General features: G+C 37.5%; 2 protein-coding genes across 12 annotated transcripts; both read right to left on the reverse strand.

Annotated features, from left to right (window-relative positions):
- Window positions 1-292: 292 nt before the first annotated feature.
- LOC122831117 (cortexin domain-containing 1-like) lies at window positions 293-487 on the reverse strand. The gene has a single exon (XM_044117069.1). The coding sequence runs from the start codon at window positions 485-487 to the stop codon at window positions 293-295; it is 195 nt and encodes a 64-aa protein (XP_043973004.1).
- A 1,707-nt stretch (window positions 488-2,194) lies between these two features.
- Window positions 2,195-18,045, reverse strand: arnt (aryl hydrocarbon receptor nuclear translocator). Of its 11 annotated transcripts, none has more exons than XM_044116000.1 (20): window positions 17,736-18,045; window positions 17,067-17,157; window positions 16,936-16,974; window positions 15,178-15,228; window positions 14,094-14,307; window positions 12,165-12,378; window positions 11,985-12,087; window positions 11,833-11,898; window positions 11,644-11,729; window positions 11,473-11,549; window positions 10,468-10,602; window positions 10,310-10,384; window positions 8,752-8,903; window positions 8,408-8,524; window positions 7,861-7,954; window positions 6,244-6,425; window positions 4,808-4,994; window positions 4,297-4,459; window positions 3,987-4,126; window positions 2,195-3,890 (listed from the first exon to the last, which is right to left on the reverse strand). In XM_044116000.1, the coding sequence occupies exons 1-20, from the start codon at window positions 17,770-17,772 to the stop codon at window positions 3,807-3,809; spliced, it is 2,307 nt and encodes a 768-aa protein (XP_043971935.1). In that variant the 5' UTR covers window positions 17,773-18,045; the 3' UTR covers window positions 2,195-3,806. The 11 variants fall into 11 exon arrangements, with proteins under 11 accessions (XP_043971935.1, XP_043971932.1, XP_043971931.1 ...); XM_044115997.1 differs by having other exon boundaries at window positions 4,297-4,471; XM_044115996.1 differs by having other exon boundaries at window positions 4,297-4,474.
- Window positions 18,046-20,735: the final 2,690 nt, after the last annotated feature.

Raw genomic sequence — 20,735 nt, forward strand, 5'->3', positions numbered from 1 at the left:
CTTTCTTTGTTAAATATCAGCATCTACTTTTTATTTTGTATTTTCTAAATATCTTTGCATATTTACTGACTTGTTTTGCTTAGAAAATCCATTTTATTTTAGGAAATATGGTGTTTTCTAAGAATCATTTTTATGCAAATATTTCCCACTTTCCAATAATGCCACTTAAAAGATCTTCAACCTTCTTCGTAGCACACTCACTTCATTTCAAGATTCAGAATTCACAGGCACACAGAGCAAGTCACCAAAGCATGCATCCACGTGAGGAGTCTTAACTGTTCTTTGGTCTCCATCATTCCTCTGTTTCGTCCTCTTGCTCCTCCATATATGTAGACACAGAAACAGCACTGTAAGGGTCCAGCACCAGGTGAGCACAGCGAACAATGGTCACGAGCAAAAAGAAGCAAAGAAGGAAGAAAAAGAAGAGGGCAAAACCAAGGTCCACATCCACTTCAAATCCTCTCAGAGGGCCGACTGAAGGGTCCATGTTCACAAATGCACAAAATCCAAAAATGTGTTTCTACATCTCATCTGATTCCAGAAAAAAAAGATCCTGAAAAGTTTACCATCATTCCACCTCTGCTTTGTTTATCACTATAGTTAACCTAAGCGGATATCTTTTTATTGCCTAGTTCTGTTCTGCTGTTTCACCTTTTTTCCTCCAATGAGCCAAACACAGGCTCCTGCTTTGCAACTGTGGCCTCCTTGAATAGTTAATAGGGAGTTTGGTAACAAACAGGTCATTCCGGTGACTAGAACTCTCATGTATCTGTGCAGAACAGAAAAATTCGGAAAACTTGTTACATCTGCCTTGGAATTGCCTGAAAATGTAAGCTTTTACTGTGGTGTGCACGCTCTGAAGTCATGCCAGTTTGCTTAAAATAAAACTATGAAACAGTTCACACACAGTTCTGCTCCAGTGAACAACACTCAAAATTATTCCATGACAAAAATGTTCTAAAAAAGTAGGAAGTGAAATGACAAAGAAGGAAAAAAGGTTAGAGAAGAAAGAGGATATGATGCTTTAGCTGTAATCTAGTTAAGAGGGCTCAGAAACTGATCCTGAGTTAAAAAAACAAAAAAAAAAACAAACAGAGCAGGTTACCTAATGAATGCACAGGCCAAAAGTGAGGTGAGTATATTCAAATAAAACCAAATACCATAGAACAGGACAAACGGATGGGAAGCATTTAAGTTAAAGTATAAGAATATATGCTGCATATTAAATGAGATTCAAGTTTCCATGAGTGCCTTAAAATATTACATTTGTCTGTTGTTAGTTGTAAGTGGTGAAAAACTAAGATAGAAACTGAATCCATACTACTGGCGCATTTCTAGCTGTTTTCTGCATAAATTTCTAACCTAGCCTAATTTGTGTGGGATTTTTGCAATGACTGAAATATCTGAAATACTTCCAAACTGGTGGCATGGCCTTTCCTATTTTATCCAGTTTTTATTTTATGCCATTATTATTTTTTTAGTCATGAGGCAGGAAGTGATTGAAAGGGAATAAAAATACCAATAGCTATTTTGTTCCTTATAACACAGTAGGAGTGTAACCGGTAAACCTTTTACAGATGCAAACTCAACTAAAAACCCACCTGTTTAGGATTGTATTTGAAACGTAATCAATTACAAATTTATTGATGGAACTTGACTGATTGTCATGTTTTGATTGTTGATTCTATGTTGCATTGTGTTTCTGTGTTTGATTTGATGTAATGCACTTTGGCATGCCTTGATGCTGAAATGTGCTGTACAAATAAAATTTGATAGATTGAACAGGTTGTTGCTAAGCAACCAAAGATCAAGTTTGGTGATGCCACACACATTGCTTAAGTTGCTGTAAGAGTTGAGCCACTAAAGCCTTTCCTCTGCCTACATCTCCCAGAATGCTGTGCAGTTCTGGATCAAAGTTTAGTGAATATTCTATATATTGAATATTGGACCAGAACCATTATATGTCTATCACAATATAGATTACCGATTTATTGACCAACCCTATGTCATAGCAATTTACTTGGTCTGAATTTGATTATGCAACGCCTGCATATTCCTATTATTCTTAATGAAGTTTTAAAGTGCAGTTTTTCTTTTTCCTTTTATTTTTATATGACTTGTGCTATATCTCCATCTCTCTAAATATATACAAACTTGCGAAAATGTGGTACTCAGAAGAAAAACCACCAAGCCCTTCAGTCTTGACAATATATCAATTTAATACAAAAAACAACAAATATTTCTCTTAAAATTTCATAAACATATACAGTATATTTATATATTTGTGTTTCTAAGAGTGAAAAATAAACCTGGATACAGAGTAATCAGTTGCTTTGAACACAAAAACCATTAAAGAACGAACACAAATCACCAACATGCCATCCTTTGGAAGCTCAGAAAACACTCAATTATCTACACTGCAGTTACATAGCCTGCTATTACAAGTGTGTGAATGTTACACACCGACATGGAAAAATAAAACACTTGATCTCAAATTCAACATTTTAAAAATGAAAGATGTTTTATCTCGCGTTGCTCCACTGTGAAAGCTGTCCAGAACACATCCTGTTGGCAAAAGTTGAGTCCTCACCCAAACATCGTGAAAAAAAGAGAGAAAAACACTGAGGCAGAAACAAAATAACCTGTTTGTACATTCTCACATGTAGGTCCACTCGCTTGAATACCCTGATCTAACCGTAAAACACCAACGCAAGAGAAGCGACAAATAGCTCAATAAAATACTCAAGAAGCATAATTAAAATCCGAAGATTACAATCACATCTCTGCATTTTAAAACATTAAAAAGAAAGGTGAAAATGGCTTTAAAAAGACATAAATCCTGTCTGTCAATTATTGCTGCTGATTATTTTTTTTTTATACAAATACATTTCTTTTACAAAAGGAGTACAAAAATCCTACAAATGTAGGGTAAATGACGCAAGGCAGATACCCAACAACCTTTTGTTAATTATGCATAAATCTTACAAACTCGCACACATGGGGGCGGTAGTCGTGTATCTGCAATGAAAAAAATGGGAAAAAAAAAAGCTGCTGCCAGCAGAGAGACTGAATAAAAGATGTGCTGCCATCCACATGTGTTGTCAAAGTAACTCGAAGTGTAAAGAAACTTTTATAGGTGAAGTCAGCCATGTATACGTTAAATTACACATAAATCTGCAGAATATTTAATGCTGTAAATCATGCAAATACATGCTGTGGATTCATAATGAATAAAAAAAATCTAATTAAATGAACATATATATATATATATTACTGGTACTTTCCAAGGTTTTAAATCATTCTCTGAAATACTTAGTATACCTGCTGAGGAGTAAAATATTCTAGTAATCCTGAGAAAAACCACTGACATGTTGCAATAAAAGGCCATTTTATCTCTGTGTGTGTTTTCAAAAAGTGGCAGTGTGTGTTTTTTTTTTTTCTTTTTTCTGTGCAGTCCATCCACATGTGGTGGTGCGATTGTGCGTTTTATCATATCTTTCTATTCCAAAATACTAATACCACATATCTACAACACCGGTATGGAGCTTTGGGTAGTGCTAGCTGCAGCAATCTCTTACAATGACTGGAATATTGTGAAAATAATATCTCTGTTTTTTTATAATGTTATTCTTTCACTTTCTACTTAATTTAGGTGCAGTAAAATGTCCCTTCCTCTTTACCTGACTTACAGCGAGGCCACAGAAAGAAAGGGAAGACTGCCACTATGAGGAGGAGGAAGAGTTCAGGAGCAGAAGATGTGAAGGAAAAATTTCCCCGGGGGAGGAAGAAGAGAGGCGTCGCGCTGGTCACTCGTTGTACGGCGGGTAGATGGCGATCTCAAAGTCGTCACTGTTAAAGGCGGGAGGCTGGTCTAGCATAGACAACACATCCTAAAACCAAACAAATAAAACAGAAGAACGACATTCTTTCGAGAGACAGCAGAAAAGAGGGGGGTTTGTAATATAGAGTAAGTTCCCATTACTCACAGGAAACATGTCCTGCTGGTTTCCCTGAGCGTGAGGATGCTGCTCTCTGTTGTTCTGAGGATGCTGCTGCTGGCCCGGCCACTGAGGCCACACCCCCTCCGTCACTCGAGGTGGAAACTGGCCTCCAGACTGGGAAGTGTCTAAAAGCAGAGCACAGAATGGTGAGACTAGGCAGCAATGTCAGAAGCCATTAGATTTGGGGTGTTTTATAATCGGAATAGTCGTAAGTAGCCAAAAACCTTTTATTTGCAGGTATAGTGCAGTCTAATTTGGTTGCTCTCATAAGTTGCCACTAGTTTCTATGACCTACCGTAGCCGTTGGTGTTGAGGCTGGTGCGAGGATTCATCTGAGGGTAGTTTGTGCCGTTGGTGGGGGTGGGAGCGGCACCGGTGGGCATCTGGCTGAAGGTGTTAGAAGAGCCGCCTCCGAATCCTCCAATTGGAGGAAACTGCTGAGACATCGTCTTTGCTGCCTGCGGAGCAACCTGCTGGTTAGAGTAGAAACGGGTCGGCTTTGCTCAACGGGGTTCCCACAAACAAACATTTCAAACATTTAAGGTAAGATATAAAACTTTTCCAGAACCACACATTGGAGATAAAAACAACATAAAGAAGACAGTTTCAATTCACTATAATGTGATATGACTTATAACCGATATTAATATTTTACATTCTATATCAGGAACAAGAAAAACTAAAGCACAAAAAATTCTTCTATGAATCCCGCTTCAAGGACCAACAAGGAAAATAAATACAAAAAACCAATCAAAGTCTGAAGTTACGGAACAAAACAAGGAGGAACAGAGCGTTACCTGGGTTACCTGGTTACTGAACTGCGGCTTGGCTGCAAGTCCGGGTCCAGGCCATCCTCCTGACGGTCCATGGAGGGGGCTGTTAGTGCTTGATGGGGTAACAGACTGCGGGGCGCCATTTTGGCGAGACATGTGAGGCAGCATCTGCGGTGCCGAGTGCGCCGGCTGTGTCATCTGTGGCGGCATAGTGACTGGTCTGCAAAGACAATAAGCAGGATTGAGAACCCTGGTACCTGGCTTCCCTAAAACATAAAAATAATCAATCATCATCTAAAATAATGTGCTTACTTATGTTTTACGAGGTATATTGACAGTGGCAGTTCTTACAATATCGGTGCAGCCATCATTGGGGAGGATAAAAAATGATAGCGGTTTAGAAGCTGCCAACTCTCCGTTGACTTCACGTGCATGAAGCCAACAGACCCAAAGACGTTCATCGTTACTTATGCTAACAGAGATAAAACAGATGGAGCGTCCTTTCTGCAGAGTTGCATCCCATATAAATAATTAATTACCACAGAAAGGCTTAGCTACAATAACAATTAAATAGGAAATCAGAGCTTTTCTTGCTGAATTACAAAGTTAGACAGAGCTTATGAAAAACATTCTGGGAAATAGTGTTTGCATTTTTAAGGGTGCAAAAAGAAATAGTGGAAGGTAAAAAGTTCATAAGAAATTTATGTTTGGAAATCAGCCTCATAAACTAGTTGGTGAAGCTGTGATTTTAATCATCCGTCTTAGTTTGAACTGTTTTTGTTGCTTTTCCATCTTATTTCATCCTTAAAACCAACACTCCTAACACAATCGCTACCTCGCATTTATAAATGATCCATCTTAACGCTCAGATAGATATGAACGTTTTGCACATTTTTAAATTAAGCTCACTTGCACATTCCTCTGGACTGAAGTACACCATTTGTTTTAATAGCCATACAGTTTTAATGTTGAAATTTTTCTCTTAATATACAGTATTTTTATACTTTATTCTGTTTCTTTGTGTCGCTATATTTGCCACTGTGCTGCTGTTGAACAGAAATATTTCTATTCTATTCTTCTTAACCTGTTCTGCTGTCTGCTACATATTATTTCTCATTTCTAAGCTGCTTTGGGTAAAAACCTCCACTAAATCAACAAGGATAAGCAAAGGCACACTAGCAGAACTAACAGCTTTCCTTGCAAATCAACCAATTTCAAACAAAGAGCCAAGCCCAGTTCACTCTTATGTGTGCAAAGGTCCAGATATGAAAACTGTCTGGCAGGTTGAAAACATATCAGTCTAATAAATCTTTCCACAGCATATTCACAGGAAACAATGCGTTTTCAGACACCAGGTCGTTTGCAAAGCTCCCATTGGGCAAAAAGCAAGCAGTAAATTTTCTGGAGGTTGAGAACAAAATGTGCACGTAAACACACAGACACGCTTGTTTATACAAAAGACACCCCACCTGTATGAGTCATTGGAGCGACCAGCAGAAAAGTTGTTGGTGTAAATCTGAGTGGAAGGTGTTGAGTTGGTTGGCATGCCCTTGGTCTGATCTGACCCTGGGAAGATGGGCGGATAGATCTCCTGCTTTTCCATGTTTTTGCCGTGGTCCGGCCCCACCGCTACCACTGGCTGCACCGGCATCTGAAACAACAAAATAACCACAAAAGGTTCAAATATGGGATTAAAAGGGGGGATAAAAACTGTGATCTGTTAGATTGAATCAAAATGTGACTATTTATGGGGACAAATATTTAAGTGACACATTAAATTGCAATTTTTCTATTAATGTAATTAATGTTTCTTTTATTTATTTTCAATAAACAATCTAAATTTATTTGGTAATAAATCGTAAATCTCTGGTCTAAATCTAGCAGACAAAGAAACCTTTGAACCAATCATCCCGCTGCATCGACCAAAGCAAATTTTAGACTCGTCAATGATAACAGGAGTTCAGACTATGACAAATACAGTTAGCTCTGGATTTTTGTCTAAAATTTGCATTAATGTTCATAGTTTTGAAAGGTGACAAAATGCCATCGTTAGTATTGCTGTAGAACTCCACAAGAACAACACTGCACATGTCAATTTGTAGTTAAAAAATAAAAGTTGCACTCTTCAAGGTAAATGTGTTTGTTTGAAATATCCTAGAATGTTTTTGCAAAATGAGTGTTATATTTTTGTTTAGTAGTCTGTGGCTACGCAAATCTGCTTGCTCAGAGTGACTACAAGAGGCGGCCGTATCAGAGTCCAGAACCAGTTATCAGTTTGCCGAATCATCCGAGTTGTGACAGGGTTACTTTATAGAGCACGGTGTTTTTTCATGACTCTTACTCAACATGGTGACAACCCTCACTACATGTTCAGGTCTAAACAGCCTTTGCAAACATTGTTTATCATAAACAGACTGATCAGTTCGTTTTGAGCTCCTTTCAGCTGTTTTAGGGCATCTTATCACTTTAAATCCAAATAAGCTGTTGATGGCCACGCCCCAAACTCAACGTTTACACTCTCACAGTGAAAATGGCTGCAAACAGAGATCCGCAGTTACACATCTGTACATCTTTGAAAAGCAGAAGCGGACCCTTCTACCCAACCAACAAGATTGAAGCAAGTGGTTTTTGGATGGTAGGTCAACAGCAAAACATTTGTCTTTTCCAGCATCTATCGAACATCGCAAAAAGCAGAAAATCCAGCTGACCATTACGTGCTGCTCTGGTTGCTAGGTGACAGGCTGGGATTGCTAGGCAACGGCGCAGTGATCAGGTTGTGACTCTACATATTGGAGGTTTTTGAAATGGCTTTCTTTCCAGACTCCAAAAAACATCAACTTATTACAAAAAAAAAATGTTTTTTTTTGTTTTTTTCTTTTTAAGCGCTTTGGCCGTTTTTGGAAAGACCCAAAAGAACGTATAAAAACACATGCGAAATGTGTCTCCTTTCAGAAAGAGCACATTAAAGGTGAAGTTTCGCCAGGCTAATTGAGATGTTATCAATCAAACCGACCCTGTGTTGGGAGGGGATATTGGTGATATCTTGAGGAAACTGATTGAGAATTGTTGCTGTCAGTGCTCCGTACCTGTTGCTGGATATTGATTGGTCCCGCCTCATACATCCCATCTCTTGTTGCCCCTCCCTCCAGGTCGGCGTGCTGCTGCTGCTGTTGTAGCTGTCTGAAAATCCAAACACAAAAACAAGGACTTCTGATTGCTGTCCACCGAGAATTAACTCATTTGTTTTTTTTCCTTCCCTTCACTGATGAGCGAGAAATCCCCAAACACCGCAACCTGCCACCAGTAACCATAAACAATCACAGGAGAGGTGAAGAGAAAGTCTGTTAAACACATTTATAACTGAGATGCTACACCACTTCTAAAAAAAGGTTTGTCTGAGAACTACATGTAAAGCTTGATAAGACATGCTTCTTTTTTTATTATTATTTTAAATACAGTTATTAAAGCTCAACACAAATGAAGGAAGGGAGAAAGAGTCACCCAGAACGGAAAATGAGAAACCAAAAATTAGAAGAACTTTAGCCTGCTACAGACAGCTACAGACTCCCAGAAAGCAGCCGCCCCTCGCGCTCCCTTGAGGTGGGAGGAAAAGCTCTTCAGGCCCGATCTCACCTGGCGGCCATCGGGTCTGGGCTGAGCACAACAGGATGGCCATTTGGGCTGCTCTGAGGCAGGGGCATTGGAGCCCCGGGGGAGGAGACGAGAGTGAGAGGGTCCTGGGTTGAGTTTCTGATGCCCAACAATCATTGTTGGATGAAGAGCAGAAGTGTTGGGAGAGAATGATCAGAGTTTGGTTTTTATCAAGACGCTGAGTTTGAGGCTTAGGAGGAACTGGGGACGGAGGGAAATCGATACGCATCCAAACAAAGCCAACATTTCACAACAGCCAACATTTCATAACTTCCACTGCTTCGCTATCTATTCAGTTGAGTAATCTGGCAGCGCGCGTTACTCACTTGACATTGACATTGGTACAGATGATGTACTCGATCTCCTCTGAAAAGGGGTTCTGGAAGGTGAAGGAGCTCGTTCTCATCAGCATCCATTCTCTCGTTTTGGCCCGGAACCGAAACATGACCGACAGAACCTGGCCTTTCAGCTTAACCACCTGAGGACGCAAAGCCACAGTACCAAACCGTCACTCCATCCAACAGCAGAATCATAAAAAAAAAAAAAAAAAAAACGCTCATTCACAAGAAACAAATTTTATGTTTTAGTTGTATTTCAAGAATTGTCATTTTTAAATGCAAATTAGAAATCTGCTGAAAAGTAAATGTCATTAACTCAATCCAAAAAAAGAACTTTCTGAAGATGCAATACTTACACAGTGACATATGTTAAGAATTCATTTCACTTTCATGACTACAGCTAATAAAAAATCCGACATTTTGTTTCTTGAATAAAATAAATAAAAAGGAAAAACCAATAGAAAACGATGTTTAAGAAAGAAATGTGCATCATTTATATTTTAGTCCACATCATGATCACGAACACCCTCAAAGGTTCGGTTTTGGCAGAATATATTCATAAAACTCATTAACCAACAATTAAAATATTAATAAATAACTTTTCTGTAGTCAATTCTTAAAATTACATAAGACTGAGAATCTTTATAAATTGATGTAATTTGACTGAAAACAGATTTGATTTGATGATAAAGTAATATTTAAGCACACATCTTGACATGAAGGTTCTGCTTATGTGGCTCCTTTAGAGTCTAGAAGACCACATAAAAACTTATGGTGGGCTGGATTTGGCCCCCGGCCCTCGAGTTTGACTCGTGTTTTAGACGAGTTATCCCAAGATTCCCATCCCATTTCCTACAACTGTAGTCCTTATTAAAGAAAAACACTTTTTTTCTTCCACACAACTTTCCATTTGCATGTACTTAAAGACTCTTCTCCAACAGCCTCTGTGGCTTTTCCTCCTTTTGGGGCTCCTGGGTCAGTGACACAGTAGTCGAATCAACGTTCTTCCCCATGACTTCATCATGACTATATTAAAGAAAATCCCCTTTTTTTTTTTTATTGGTCTTATGGATTGTTCAAATGTTCTGGGAAGCTGGAGATTTGTAATAAATGCAATCCATATTTAAAAACTAACTGAAAAATGCTTGAAATATATCACTGTGTGTACAAGAGTCACTTCTTGGGCTGAATTACTTAAACTTTTCAAAGGTATTCTAATTAATTGAATTGCACAAGCATATTTACGCAATCTGTAATTTTTCCAGCTTCCTCGATGAACACAGAGACATGCCGACCACGATTAAAGGGAAACGTCTCATAAGACGAGCATCTGATATGCTCGTCAGTAACAAAAACCAAAATGGGAAGTTCACGTATATATAAAAGGAGAAAAATTAGTTTTCCAATTTGCACAAGTTTACCAAATTACATTAGTATATATTTAATACATTACTCTCAAAATGCACAAATGTAGTAACAGGAACTAGAATAAAAAAAGAAAAGAGAAAAAATGAAGTGAAATCAAAATTCAAGATATTTTTAGTACCTGGTCAAAACTGTCTCTCAGCAAACCCTGGTCTTCAGGGTGTGAAAAATCTAGAATATTCTTCCCCAGTAATTCCTGCGACACACACAAAAAAACTTTACTTGGTTTAAAAGAAAGTTGGAGAACTAAGGAATATTTTAATGGAGCTGAAGGTTCACCTGGGGCTGGTAGCCGATTGAGGCCACACAGCGATGATCTACGAAGGTGAACATGCCCTGGCAGTTGTGGCGGGAGATGAACTCTACAGGAACGCTGATGCTGTTCAGGTCTGTGTCACCAGGGCAACAGGTGACCTGCAGAAAACAGAGAGCGGCGATGAAAAGCAGGACATAGCAACCCAGGACAACAAAGCAGGGATTTCCTGATCCATCTCAGTCTCTAAGCCCAACTTTCTCTACCTGCCGTAATAACTTTGCTAATTTTCTTGGAAAAATTGCTTAGTTGATTTAGCAAATTAGGATTTTCCCCACACTGTCTTAATCCCAGCGTAGGAGTTTCCAAAGAAGTTCCTATATAGTTATAAATGAAATGCCGAAACCATGTTCTTCATGGAATTATAATTCTTTACTGTGTCTAATGTTTTATGCAACCGAAAGCTCATCTAGCAACAGAAATCACAAATTAGCTTATCCTATAAATGTTAGTGTATGCTATTTGTTATCCCGACTAAAAAAAAGAAACAATTGTGTCATTTCAAAAGCTTGTAAAGGTCTTAAATGTGCCACTCTTTGCAAGCCAAACATAAAATGGCTTCCGGCTGCGTTTAGGACTTGTTGCTGCAGAAAATTGTCTCGGGTCTTTCTGATCTGCAGCATATCTGCGATGATCTACAATGAAGTTTCATACTATATTTTTACTTCAAGAAAAAAAAAGAGTCAATAAGCAAGATACATTTTCAGTTCTGCTTGTTTAGTTTCATGAGGTTATTTCATTACAAATCTTTGTTAATAAAACTAAATGTTATCAGACTTTAGGAACATTAATAATTGCTCTATTTATTTTATGAAAGCTTCTATAATGTAAAATTAATATATTTCAAAACAATTACATTAACTTTATTCTCAATCTGTCTGAAATATTTTTAATTTAATCTGTCATGTAACATATTGCCTTTAAAATTACCTTTGAGAGAGAAGTTTATAGTCATCTATGTTGTTTCATACCTGTAATCTCCCAATGGCAACGAGACAGTAGCGACTCCCCTGATTGTTGTCTGCTTCATCATCTGTTAATGATACACCTGAAATACAAATAATAACCAAAACAGAACAAACTAAATCCACTATTAAATATTGTGACATTTATCACAACGGCCCAATATTTGCTTGATTTACCCCCGGGAGGCCAGGATTTAATGTATCCTGTACAGTGGACCACAACGTACTGGGGTTCCCCTTCCTTGGGTGTTCCTAAACCATTCCTGGCGTGAAGCAAGAAACACAAAAAGTCTATTTACACCTGAAGTTCAGTTAACATGGATCCATTCTACGCTAATTCGAGTAGAAATGTGTGAGTCTGCTCACCTGTTCCTACTCCTAAGGAAGCCGAGCCTGTTCATAGACATTGGTTCCACTGGGCATGTTCCACACCTGCACAAAGACCATTGTAGAATATGTCCGAGCATCAAGATTGGCACAAAAAGTCATTTGATTTATTTATAATGTGCAAGTCTAACCTCATTCTGCAGATGAATGATCGGCGCGCCCCCATTGTCATTCTAGCTGATGACTGCTGACTCTCCTTTTTCACAGTTCCTGTCTTCAGGTCCAACATCCTTCCTTTAAAAGCACAGGAGACTGAAAAGTTACCATTTTTATTTTTTCACCTTAAAAAGGCTTTTTACATCTTACGATACCCGTGTTGTTGTTCTCCGACGTGGAGAGCTGCTCCCTGAGCTTTTCTGTGTCGTCTGGGTGGAGCTGATCATAAAGAGAAGATCCCAGCCACTCAGACTGCGACTGGTTAAGTACAGGTGTGACCGAGTCCGAGACGTAAACAATGCGGCCCGTCTCGCATGACACCACGAACAGGAAGCCGTCCGCTGCTTCCAAAATGAGGTGCTTAAGTTCCTGTGGAAGACAAAAAAATTAATTAATTAATAGCACGTAGGAGTTGAGGAAATTGAAAATATTACAGAAGCAAACAAAGTTTGCCTATAATCTACATCAATCTGGATTATTTATGATTGTGGGCTGCTTCCACAGGATCAACATGTGCTTGTTTTCACCTGAGCATGGGTCAGTTCTAAGTTGAAGAAAACTGTAAACTATTCCATTCCTATGATTTAACTCTTTTCAGTGTGATACCAGAAAAACAACAGGAGTAACCAGAGTTTTCTGGAGCATAATTAACCACTGTTAGTGCCCCACCCACACCTCAGCTGAGGCTGTCATACTGATACCTTTGCTCACACAAAAATACATTTGGATGTTTGGGAATATTTTGAGTTGTGAAACACAATGTTATTCTTATTAAGGTGATCCCATTGTGAACGTACAGCCGGGAAACTATGAGGAGGAGAATACTCTGCACAATAAACATGTTTAAATGCAGCTAACCTTAATATAACTTTAATGACAGATAAGTTGTTTTTGCAGCAGTGTTAATACTTGTGTTTCTTTTATGAATAGAAATTACAGTTAAATCATGTTAAATAACTACTAATATCATGATACTGTAAAACCGTACTACTGTTATTTAAGATTATGTCTTGATAATCTCATACTAGCTTATGCAGAGAGCTATAATGTTTTAAAAAAAAAGTCTTGCAAAAAGTCACAAGGTAGCAGAAACCTTTTCTCTGTTTACCTTAAATGTTTTCTGGACGCCCAACACAATTTTTAAAAATAAATTCTGTTTTGTTTAGCCAACAGAAAAAAAAAAAACTAGAGTTCAAACCTCTATGGAAAATCTAACAACTGACCACAAAGTGAAAATATTAACAAGCAGCTTTTTCAGTATTACTTTCAGTCTTCCTTTATTCTGCATCGACTGATCTCAGCAAGTGAACTGCAGCCAACCTGTGATATCTGCGTCTTGAATAGCTCAGGCTGTAAAGAGAGTGTAATCAAGTATATAACTAAAATGTTTTTAAAAAGTCCACAGAAAAACCGAGTGGAGATGAAATTACAAGAGCCACAAATATCAGGTTGAGCAGCTGGCGTTGAAAACATAATGAAAGATGAGCAACTTGGGAGATTTCTACTGCAACCTAAGCTGACTTAGACACTTCTCTGTGTCTGGCTGGCCTTTCCTCTGGCTGGAATGATAGAGGGGGGATAGGCTGCTCTGCAGGTACACGCATCAGTGAATGAAGCTGTTCTGCAGGAAACCTCACTGAATTAATAGTGACCCTGTTTAAACTCTAAATGAAAAGTTTCCATTCTGTTTAAACAGCTTCAAGGGATGGCTAGAGATCTGATCATAAAATATGCAATAAAAGAGGAAATTTTGAGGAAAGCATGCACATTAGAAGAAAAACAACCTTTAATAATAAACAAGTAGCAATACTGAAAAAGACTTGTGATGTCACTAGAAAAAAATTATGTTCTTTGCAGGGTTGATTAAATGACAAAATCATTTAATTTAGTCATTTACATAACCCTACAATTATGTTCTTTGCAGGGTTAATTAAATGACAAAATAATTTAATGTTGTTGAGTTTGTCATAATTAAATGACAATTTACAACTAAACAGTAAAAAACATTAGCATGTGATGTATATATACTGTGTGGTTGATTAGTGGGTTGAACACAAGTCGACCAATGTCTTCCATTTTCATACCTGATCGCTGAGAAAAGAAGGTTTGTACGACCCGTCGGCATTAGTATTGGCGTTTCCTCTGAGAGACTTCATGTGAGAGACCGCCATTCGCAGGATGGTCAGCTTGTCTGGTTTCCGTGCCAACGCGCTGCATGAGGGAACCATGTCCGACAGTTCTCCGATATAGGCAGACATCTTGTTCCGCCTCCGCCTCTCAATCTCACTGTGATTCTCCCTGGAGTGAGAAAATGGGTTGGTAGGAATGGAGAGAAAAGCAGTGATTGAAATGGGGAAAACAGACGAGGAAATGGGCAACGTGGAGCAGAGTTCGGAGTTGCAACATAACCGTGGAAACTAAGAAGAGGAGCTGGGAATGAAAAGATGTAAGAGAAGTCATGGACGCGTAAAAATATAATAAAACAAATGAGTGCGGTGGAAGATTTGTAAGTGAGAGAGAGAGTGTCTGGCCTTCGGAAGCCAGATTGTGTGACAAAAGAGAGCAAGTGCAGAAAGAGAAAGACCCTTCAGTCGTTCTGAGAGGGAGGGAGACAAAAGGGACAAAGAACAGTTGCTCAAGCCGAAGGGATTACCAGAGTGAAAGAAGACCCAGACTGAGCAGTGCGGTTAGTGACACATAACACAAGTACAGGCTGCGAGAGACGACTGGCTGCCTTTCTGACAAGCACCAAAACAGACGCGGAGAGACAAAAAAAAAATGTTCCTGCTAATTTTGCGCTGTCAAAATGACAATGTGCTGGGATCCCCGCAGGAAGGGTAGTATCTGATCATTGCATTCCATATAAATATGGATACAAGCGGGAGAGGGAATCTTCCTAAGTGCTACATGCCATACCTGGCTAGTTTTTCCTTATCTGCAAAACTCTGATCTTCTTCCAGAAACCTGGAAATAAAACCAGCCTACTAAAACACCGGCCCAAAAGTTACTACCGAAATAAAAAAAGAGTAGTGCAACACACATAACAACACGAGAAAAAAACAAAAACTTAAAAGTACAGTAGGAAAGAGAGTGGGGGGAATGGCTGTTTTTATTGAATCCCATAAACAGCCTCCAATCACATCCTGCTCTCCCGATTTAAACCCATACCTGGCAAAGCGCTCTTTTTCATTGTTGGAGCCTCCTGTTTCATCATCAAATCTGACAAAGCAGAAAGAAAACACTGTTAACACAGCAGCACAGGCAATTCAAACATGCACATTTTCATTTCACCATGCCAAATCTGACTCACACATGTTCTGTGTCCTTGACATTTTCTAGGCTAGCTGGGAAAAACCCATCTGAATAAATGCCAACAGTGGACAAACAACCACTTTAAGAGGTGCAACCAAGCTCATGAACTAATTCTAATCAGTCTGTGTAGCAGCCATGTTTATATTAAAATTGCAAAGTTCTTATTTGTGCCACAGAAACTTGCAAAGCAATGGAAATATACAGCACCTAAATATGTGAACAGTTAGTTGCTCATATTGTCAAAATCATCTATTAAAGGAGGCATTCATGCAGCATTGGAGGTTAGATCATTTACATTATCTGCCTGGGAGGGAACACTTCCTGATAAATTTGTTCTTTCAAAGCTCAATTTCATCCCAACTTAACTCTATTTCCAACCAGTTCAAAAATGTTTTGCACATAGATATTTAACCATTGTGCTCCAATGTATTCATATAAAATATAAAAATCAGAAAATCATATCTACCATCCAGAGGGTAGAGTGAGTTGATAGACAGATTCATAATCTATCATTTTTTCACAAAGAGGAAATGAAAATGTTTTCAGACAATATTAAATTAAATGTGAATAATTTTTTTTAATCTCCTTGAGCAATAAAGTTACTTAACCACAACCAAAAACAAATGAATTTGCCATAGTTTAAGTACATCAGGACAAATGATTTATTTACAAGTATAAAACTGGAGTAGGAATGGATGAAATTATAATTCATAGATATAAAATAGAGAGGCAAACTGTCACCAAAACTGCTACCTATGGTTAATAATGTTAAACTTGCTAATCACTAAATTAAGATGCTAACTACATTTTACAATGCCAATTTTATCATTTTCTCTTTGCTATACATTTAGTAAACCTTTCACTGACATTTAGTAACATAAACATCCCTGGGGTTGTTTGCACAGTATTTTCATTCCTTGGAAATAGTCTGTTGTTTTTATACACATGCATATTTTTGTAATTATTCACATTTTTAAATATCCTACTCAGCTGCACATTCTTTGCATTAAAATATGCTATTTCTAATAACTGCACAGTATTTTTAAAAGCTGTAAATGTGTCCCTTACTGTACCTGCATGTTAGCCCTAGTGTATGCTTTTTTTATTTTTTATTTTTCTGTAAATCTACACGTCTCATCTAGCTTGACACTTTGCTGCCTGTACGTGTGAATTTCTCCACTACAGAACAATAAAGTTAGTTCTTTTCTTCTATCTGATCTATAAAAAACTAATTCATGACTACTCATTGAACCAGGAAAAAACAAAAAACAAAACAAACACTATTTGAAGGTCTTACGAAAAATTAGAACCGCTAGAGTCGGTACTGGCACGTCAAAGCTTTACAAAACCAGCTTTGACTGGTTTCTGGCACAAAACTCTAATTAGAGAATTGAGGAAGCAGCATGTATTTGGTGTTTTACTGCACAGTTTCAAAAGCAAATCTCTACACTAATAATATGAAATCAGTCACAATCTCATCTGTCTTCCTAGAATGCATCTGATAGTCTCCAGTTATCTAGTTTGTGATCAAGAGGAGCTGAACCTGTTCCTGTCTGATTCTGGTCCACAGTAAACGACTGAAAACGACTTGACAAAATACTGACAGATAAATACCTTATCATCTTGCTTCCATCATCGTCATCAAAGTCCTGCCTGTAATGTGAAGTATAAGATGGGATATATATGGTTTGTCCTCAGAAGAAAATAGGAGAGCAGCTACAGGACATTGCTAGTGAAGGACTTACACTGCCCGTCTTTTGTTGGTCCCCTTCGGTCCACCAGCGCCGCCGTTCTGGGTCCCACTTGCTCCCATACCCAGACTATGGTCTGCTATGTCTATTAATAACACAGCGACGGACAGACTCAATGTAGCGAAGATGACAGGTGATTTTCTTTTATGCTTGCACCGGTGAAAAGGAAACTGAACCTCCAATAGGACCACACGCTTAAAAGACTCTGGGATTAATCCCCATATCAACGAGAATTTACTCTTGATTAATACCGTTTGATAGTAGAGATATCGCGACACATGGCTAGCTCCACAGCTACAAATAACATGACAAATACATAACATCTGGAGCGAGTTAACTGAGAGCAGCTAAGTCAAAATAGATTTATTTTATTATCTCTAATTTGCTAGCCGTACAAATATATTTACTTTAAATCTATTTCAACTACGCGACAGGTATTTTAATTAAAGGCACTAGAAGCCAGTAAGCTCCCAACATCTTGTGCAACGATTAGCTAGGCTTACCTTAGCATTACCCTCTATGCTAAGCTAACTTCGCATTTGCTGTCACGCTATCTTTAGATAAGTGTTTACAGACGAAGTACTGATGGAAATACCTCAAAATGGATTAATAACTGCAGAGTACTGTAGCGAAGCTGTCAACTTGACTTTGACTTCTCCTTACCTGGATTTGAAGAGGACATATCCGCGTTGTATAACATAAACAAATAACTTCTTTCACAGCGGAAGAAAAATCCTCTAACTCTCCGCCCTCTCTCCCCCACTGACTAAGCTAACTTCGGGCCGACCAGTGCGGATTTCTCTCACTTTTCCTTAAAAAGACCGAGAGTCATGACTGATGCTACTTCAAAGCTACGGGAAATTTTCACACACGATTCCAAAGTGATAATTAATCCCTGTCACTACCCCCGTTTTCCTGTTTTCAACCCGTTTAAACCCCCCTTTCTATGTAAGATGGCGTTTCCGAGGAAAAAGTCTCAAACTGTATTTCTTTCTCCGATTCCTATTGGACGCTAGTCAGATGGATACTAATGACGCATTAATTTTTCACGCTTCTCATTGGGTACCACTTAGAAAGCCACTAGTGACGTAAATATTGGGAAGCCCAAATTTTCTTCTCCAAAGACAACATGTTTAACATTCAAAGGAATAAGTATATTACATTTCTGACTAAAGAAAATATTGAAGTCACACCAAAAAATTTTTGCTGACAGAGCATTCCCAAAAAATGTGGGTTAATGTTTCTTGTTCGATGTGACAAAAGAAACAAAGAGGATCAATATTTGAAATATATTTAGTCAGTACTGAATTTAACTATAGTTACCCTAAGATATTTAACTTCAGACTTCACAGAAATTTCTGACAAAGATAATTCATTACAACTACTGATTGGAAGAAGTTCACATTTAGATAAGTTAAGTTTAACTCCAGATGCTACAGAAAATGTACTTAAATGCAGCATGAATTTGAAACTTATCTTGTAAGAATAAGCAAGATGATACATTCTTGTAAGAATGTATCATCAGCAAGTTGACTCGAGTATAGTTTTTAATTTAATTAAACAGTATGAAGATGGAGGACTGCAAGCGATTGAATTAGACAGTATGAACGGCACTTTGAAAATAAACTGGCTTCGGTCCTTTTTAACAAATCAAAATGAATTATGGTTCTATATTTCAATAAAATATTTTCAAATCTGGGTGGAGTTAATGTTCTTCTTAGATGTGACTTTGATGTTACAAAACTGCCTTTTAAACATTCCTTCTTTCACCATCAAGTTTGATTATATTGGAGATTAATCTATAAACATAACCATAGCCCACACAATACTTCCTTGTGGAATTGCCGTTACATAAAAATGAATAATAAATTAATCTTTGCACATAATTGGCTAGAACAAGGTGTTTGGTCTGGGATGCATTTATTAAATAATAGAGGGGTTATGTCTTTTGAAGACTTTAGTGTTAAATATAACCTGCAGATAAATAAAAGTGAATTTCATAAAATTATTAAAGCTATTCCCCCAAATATTTTAGGCACAGCTAAATGTTTTTATGATTACAGATCCCTTGATCTACCTGGACTTCTGATTAATGGACAGTATCACAGATAATACACTAAAAAACTCAAAAATTAGGGAACGCTTTACTAGTACTTTGTTTCCTTTTGTGTCAAATCCATATTTTATATCGCATTTCTTTTCAAGGGTTCAAAGGGTAAAAAGAAGAACAAATTATTTAAATCTTCCTCTAAAACCCAAGGAAGTCCACCTTAAAATCTTTTCAGGTTTTTACCCCTCTAAGGAATTCCTTAGACTTCGATTTGCACTTGTTTATTTTGTGACGGTGATATCAAGTCGACTGATCATCTTTTCTATGAATGTGTGTATTGCAAAGCTTTGTGGGATGATGTGCACTACTGGCTTTCCCCTAAAATTCCAAACTGACCTGCTGTCCAAACAGTTTTCTTGCACAAAAATGCCACAACATAAAAAGAACTTGGCAATGTTGGATATGCGGAGAACACAAAACTTCATGAACCATAAGACTGCTTCTCAAATCTGGAAAGAATTTCCCGTTTATTCATTTCCAACAAACCGAATGCACTGAAAAACAGCTTTGAAAAGCTAAAATTGCTATTGTCAAAGCATTTTCAACATGAAAGTTGTGCATCACATCTTTTTTTGTTTTTTCTATTTTTTCTTTGTTTTATTAAACTTTCAAATTTAAGTCAGGGACCTTTTGACTATACAGAATACATATTCAAGATATCAGTAATGTCTTTCTGACTCGTCAGAATGTTAATTTAAGATATCTTAAATAGAAAAGCTGTGTAATTCAAGATGTCTCTAATTCATTTAGAGCTATCTTAAAAGGAATTTTGACTAGTCAAAATTACAATTCAGGATATCTTTAATTTAGTTTTATCTAGTCATTATTTGCGGTGTTTGATTTGATGTAAAGCACTTTGAAATGTCTTGCTGCTGAAATGTGCTATACAAATAAAATTTGATTGATTGATCTTAAGATGTCTATAATTTAGTCTTCAGCAGTCAAACCTACATAGCTCCTATCCAAAAATATATTTAAGAAATCTTAAATTTTGTTGTCATTTGAGATATCTTTAGTTAGAATTATGACTAGTCAAAACTAAAATCTAGATATCTTGAATTTACTTTATGACTAGTCATAATTTAATTGTAGATATCTGAAATGTGTATTTCAGGTAGTCAGTAATTCATTGTAGATATCTTGAATTGAAGTCTCCATTCAACTCGATGGTAAATCTGACGTCATTTCGACTGGTCAGAATGTAATTAGAGATATCTTAAATCGCTAAAACGTCTAGTCGTAAAACAATTTGAGATATCTGGAATGTAAGGGCAGCAAAACTGAATTTATGTTAGAATGGCTTCAGGGTTTGCCTGAAGTTCTGCACAAAACAGTGATTCAGGTTGATGTCATGGTGTTAGTTGGTTTGATTTCTATAAAAGTGGGCAAAAATGACTTATCTACTGTGTTTCCAGTGAAATGACTCAGAGTTGTTCAGTAGATGTTCTAATTTAGCAGTAGATTTTACATAAGATCTAAAAGAGCACATAGAACTACATACTTAGCACGAAATAATTATTTACATTTTATTTACAGAGTAATCCAGTAATTTT

Source organism: Gambusia affinis, linkage group LG05 (assembly GCF_019740435.1).
Source record: "Gambusia affinis linkage group LG05, SWU_Gaff_1.0, whole genome shotgun sequence".
Taxonomy (NCBI): domain Eukaryota; kingdom Metazoa; phylum Chordata; class Actinopteri; order Cyprinodontiformes; family Poeciliidae; genus Gambusia; species Gambusia affinis.